The following is a 4,559-nucleotide window of genomic DNA, read 5'->3' as shown; positions in this document are numbered from 1 at the left end:
CTGATTACAGATTTGAATTCAGCGCGCCCAAATTAACTACAATCAGTTGATAAATTTTTAATGCAAAATTTTTTTTGCGAAATTTTTTTTTCAGGTCATAAGTTAAGTGGAGGGCATAGAAAAGCTATATCATGAAAACTAGAGCTGATAGAGACAAACAGATTACAGATTTGAATTCAGCGCACCCAAGTTGATAAATTTAAAGAAGCAAATTGAGTGTTGGCCTGTGTTGTTTATACATGAGTCATTACTTAAATCAAATATTCTTTTTATTAATTCTCCCTTTACACTGTCCAACAAATGAAGACTTTTTAAATGGAACAGAATAGCGACCCCTTAATTCTGAAAGGGTATGTTGAGTAGATCATTTTTGTAGAACAAACTTATGGCCCAGCACGTCTGAGTTTTTTTTTACAGGGGGTCAAAGTTTTCATTTCTTTGTCGAAGGGAGAATTATACTATATGAACAAAATGTTGTAAGTTAATGTCTGAGAGTATTCTTATGGTCAGAGTTGTATTGTGGAATTGTATGAGGATTATTTTTGTGGAAGATCTTAACCCTCTAACTGGTTTCTTTATGGGTCAATTTGACCCTTTTTTTCGAGAAAATTAAAAAATATCCTTTAAAAAAGGACACTTAAGGATTAAAATATTCTACGAAAATGTTTGGCGGAAAATTTCAGTGGGAGTCACCAAAGACACCATTGTTGTAAATAAAGCTCTTTACGATTGATAAAAAAATTATAATTTTATTTTAATGGTGGTTTATTATAGTATGTACACATTTATTTTTTTGCTTCAGCAATAGTAGGAAAATGGATTAAAGATTAAACTTAATATGCGTTCCTGTATTTAGCTTGACGTGAATGTTCCGATGTGTCAAGGTTTCTGTACAAGCCCCATACGTATTCAGCAAGCATTACACTTTGGGATTTCCCTTTGAATCTTTCTTCCAATACCTTTATATCCTGATGAAACCTTTCACCGTGTTCATCTGAAACCGCTCCAAGGTTTTCTTTAAAAAAATTGAGATGAGAGTGCAGAAAATGCAGCTTTAGTGACATCTTAACGCCAATATTGTTAAAACCGATTAGCATGTTTTCAATAATTTCTGCATAGTTTTGTGCTTTTGAGTTTCCAAGGAATTCTGATATAACCAGCTGCATAAAGTCAAATGCTGTCTTTTGCATATCCGACAGATGACCATAAAATTCTTCATCTTGTAATAATTTTCTTATATCGGGTCCAACGAGCATTCCTAGAAAAGGTAGTTTACATTAAATGAAATTAATTATTTCTTAAAACCGTATTTTACCTTCTTTTAATTTTGCTGCAGATAATCTGGGGAAAATTGTTTGAATGCGTTTGAAAGCATATCCTTGTGTATTTAAGCTTTTAATAAAATTTTTCACCACGCCCAACTTAATATGCAGCGGTGGAAGTATGACCTTATCTTTTGGGACAAGAGATTCATGGATTACATTTAAGTCACCAATAATATTTTCTTTACGTTCTTCGAAATATTTAATATGATAACGGCTGCTGGTAGCACGTGAATCCCATTTACAAAGAAAGCACATATATTTTGTGTATCCTGTTTGCATTCCAGTCAATATTGCAATCATTTTGAAGTCTGCGCATACTTCCCATTTATATTTACATATAGTATTCAATTTTATTTAAGAGATTTGAAGTATTTGCGTATGCTACCTCCTTTTTTGTGGAATACGCAACCGGTATTGATGGATGCTGATTTCCATTGTGCAGTAAAACTGCTTTTAAGCTGTGTTTTGAACTATCTATAAATAGTCGCCAGCGGAACAGTCCAGTGGAAGCTTTAGATATTTTAGAACCTCTTCAATACTGCAACAGTATACAAGTTCTTCTGATTTTTATACTCTCGCAACAAAGTTGCCAAAGAGAGTATTATAGTTTTGTTCACATAACGGTTGTTTGTAAGTCCTAAAACTAAAAGAGTCAGATGTAGGGTTATATATACCAAAGTGATCAGGGTGACGAGTAGAGTCGAAATCCGGATGTCTGTCTGTCCGTCCGTCCGTCTGTCCGTCCGTCCGTGCAAGCTGTAACTTGAGTAAAAATTGAGATATCATGATGAAACTTAGTACACATATTCCTTGGCTCCATAAGAAGGTTAAGTTCGAAGATGGGCAAAATCGGCCCACTGCCACGCCCACAAAATGGCGGAAACCGAAAACCTATAAAGTGTCATAACTAAGCCATAAATAAAGATATTAAAGTGAAGTTTTGCACAGAGGATCGCATTAGGGAGGGGCATATTTGGAAGCAATTTTTTTTGAAAAAGTGGGCGTGGCCCCGCCCCCTACAAAGTTTTTTGTACATATCTCGGAAACTACTATAGCTATGTCTACCAAACTCTACAGAGTCGTTTTCTTCAGGCATTTCTATATACAGTTCAAAAATGGAAGAAATCTTGAAAATCACTAAAAGTGCGTTAACCGACTAACAAAAAACGTCAGAAACACTAAATTTAACGGAAGAAATGGCAGAAGGAAGCTACACCCAGGTTTTTTTTTTTTTAATTGAAAATGGGCGTGGCCTCACCCACTTATGGACCAAAAACCATATCTCAGGAACTGCTAGACCGATTTCAATGAAATTCGGTATATAACATTTTCTTAACACCCTGATGACATGTACGAAATATGGGTGAAATCGGTTCACAACCACGCCCTCTTCCAATATAACGCTATTTTGAATTCCATCTGATGCCTTTTCTGTATAATATATAGTACATTAGGAACCAATGATGATAGCTAAAACTTTACAAAAATACGGTATTTGAAAAATATGTAAATGACGTATAATGAAATCTCGATTATCACTTTATCATGCGAGAGTATAAAATGTTCGGTGACACCCGAACTTAGCCCTTCCTTACTTGTTTAAAATAACTTTCCAAATCGGCGTGTCTTTTTCTTGGCGATGTAACTTTTACATCGGCTTTTATCAAATTCCTGTTTTTCAATCTGGAACATAATATTTCAGTTTTCTCTTTTGTTAGTCCTAAATCTCTTACAAGATTTTCAAAATAAGCTTGGTCTATCAAATTAGGACATATGTTTAAACAACCAGGAGGCAAGTAACTTATATCTGATATGTTTTCTACCGCCGCTGTTATTTCTGTATTGGCGTATGTCATATTGGCCGAAAATGTATGTGTAGGCGGTTGAGGCACCGGAACACCTTCACAGCGCACTTCTGGTAAAATGACATTATTTGTTGCTTCGTATGTCATTATCGCGTATCGTGCCTTTGGCTTCTACCAAATTTGTAATTTACGCAGAAATAGCATGTATCTGATTTGTGATTTTCAGATTCAATCCATACAATAGGCGCAGAAAATGGCAACGCCTTAGTACCGCCTTTGTACCAGGTCAAAAGACCACTTTGGCAAGTAGTACATACAGTTTTTGGTATCCAAACTTCACATAAACATCGTATTCCAAAGAAAAGAAAATATGGTTCTTCAATTGTAGGGAATATCTTTCTTCTGCTTTGAAGGTGCGTAAAATGTCCACAAATAAAACAAAACCAATCTCTTAATTTGCAAACAGAATCCGCCATGCTTATTTAAGCTTTAATTGTTTTTTTTTTTATATTAATTTTAGTAAAAATCACACCCGATATGTACTGCTTAGTAAGTCAATTATGCTTAATTTTATCACACACAATTTGTAAGTCACAGCTGACTAGACGCGAGAACTCAGTGTTTGGCCCGGCCGAACTTGACGACGTTTTCACCTACTTTGTATATGTTGGCGTGTAATTTTTTTATCAATCGTAAAGAGTTTTATTTACAACAATGGTGTATTTGGTGACCCCCACTGAAATTTTCCGCCAAACATTTTCGTAGAATATTTTAATTCTTAAATGTCCTTTTTTAAAGGATATTTTTTGATTTTCTCAAAAAAAGGGTCAAATTGACCCATAAAGAAATCAGTTAGAGGGTTAAGATCTTCCACAAAAATAATACTCATACAATTCCACAATGCAACTCTGACCATAAGAATTCTCTCAGACATTAACTTACAACATTTTTTTCATATAGTATAATGCTCCCTTCGATCAAAAAATGAAAACTTTGACCCACTGTAAAAAAAACTCAGACGTGCTGGACCATAAGTTTGTTCTACAAAAATGATCTACTCAACATACCTTTTCAGAATTATAGGGTCGCTATTCTGTTCCAAAAATGCTGTTGGACAGTGTTATTTTTACAACTTCAAGGTGTAAAGTTTTACAAATTTTGTTAACAAAGGTTGGGAGGCTTACAATATACGTTATAATTTTGCCATTAGAAGCAGTTTTTATTTCAGAAAATTCGAGAGCTTCATCAAGTTTTATATATGGGATATCGTCATTGTCTATTATTTTCTTTGCAATATCTATTTCTTCATTTGACAAGATAAATAAATTTATTATATTGGCTTTTGCCCAATGTATTGCGTATGCAATATTTAAAACTTCTTTAATTATTTCTAGCTTGTATTTGAACTCTAAGAATGATTCTATTTCTA

At 34.1% G+C, this 4,559-nt stretch overlaps 1 protein-coding gene across 1 annotated transcript; it reads right to left on the bottom strand.

The window, feature by feature from the left end:
• Positions 1–792: 792 nt before the first annotated feature.
• On the bottom strand, positions 793–1,795 carry LOC126765325 (uncharacterized). Its single transcript, XM_050483047.1, has 2 exons — positions 1,316–1,795; positions 793–1,258 (listed from the first exon to the last, which is right to left on the bottom strand). The coding sequence occupies exons 1-2, from the start codon at positions 1,623–1,625 to the stop codon at positions 834–836; spliced, it is 735 nt and encodes a 244-aa protein (XP_050339004.1). The 5' UTR covers positions 1,626–1,795; the 3' UTR covers positions 793–833.
• Between the last annotated feature and the right edge of the window lie 2,764 nt (positions 1,796–4,559).

This window comes from Bactrocera neohumeralis, unplaced genomic scaffold (assembly GCF_024586455.1).
Source record: "Bactrocera neohumeralis isolate Rockhampton unplaced genomic scaffold, APGP_CSIRO_Bneo_wtdbg2-racon-allhic-juicebox.fasta_v2 cluster10, whole genome shotgun sequence".
NCBI lineage: Eukaryota > Metazoa > Arthropoda > Insecta > Diptera > Tephritidae > Bactrocera > Bactrocera neohumeralis.
This window is presented reverse-complemented; position numbering and strand designations above follow the sequence as displayed.

Bases quoted from the DNA above. Each gene is read 5' to 3' on its own strand.
- LOC126765325 (XM_050483047.1), bottom strand. From the start codon at position 1,625: ATGATTGCAATATTGACTGGAATGCAAACAGGATACACAAAATATATG. The intron at 1,259-1,315 runs GTAAAATACGGT...TACCTTTTCTAG, and splicing joins TGCAGCAAAATTAAAAGAAG to GAATGCTCGTTGGACCCGAT.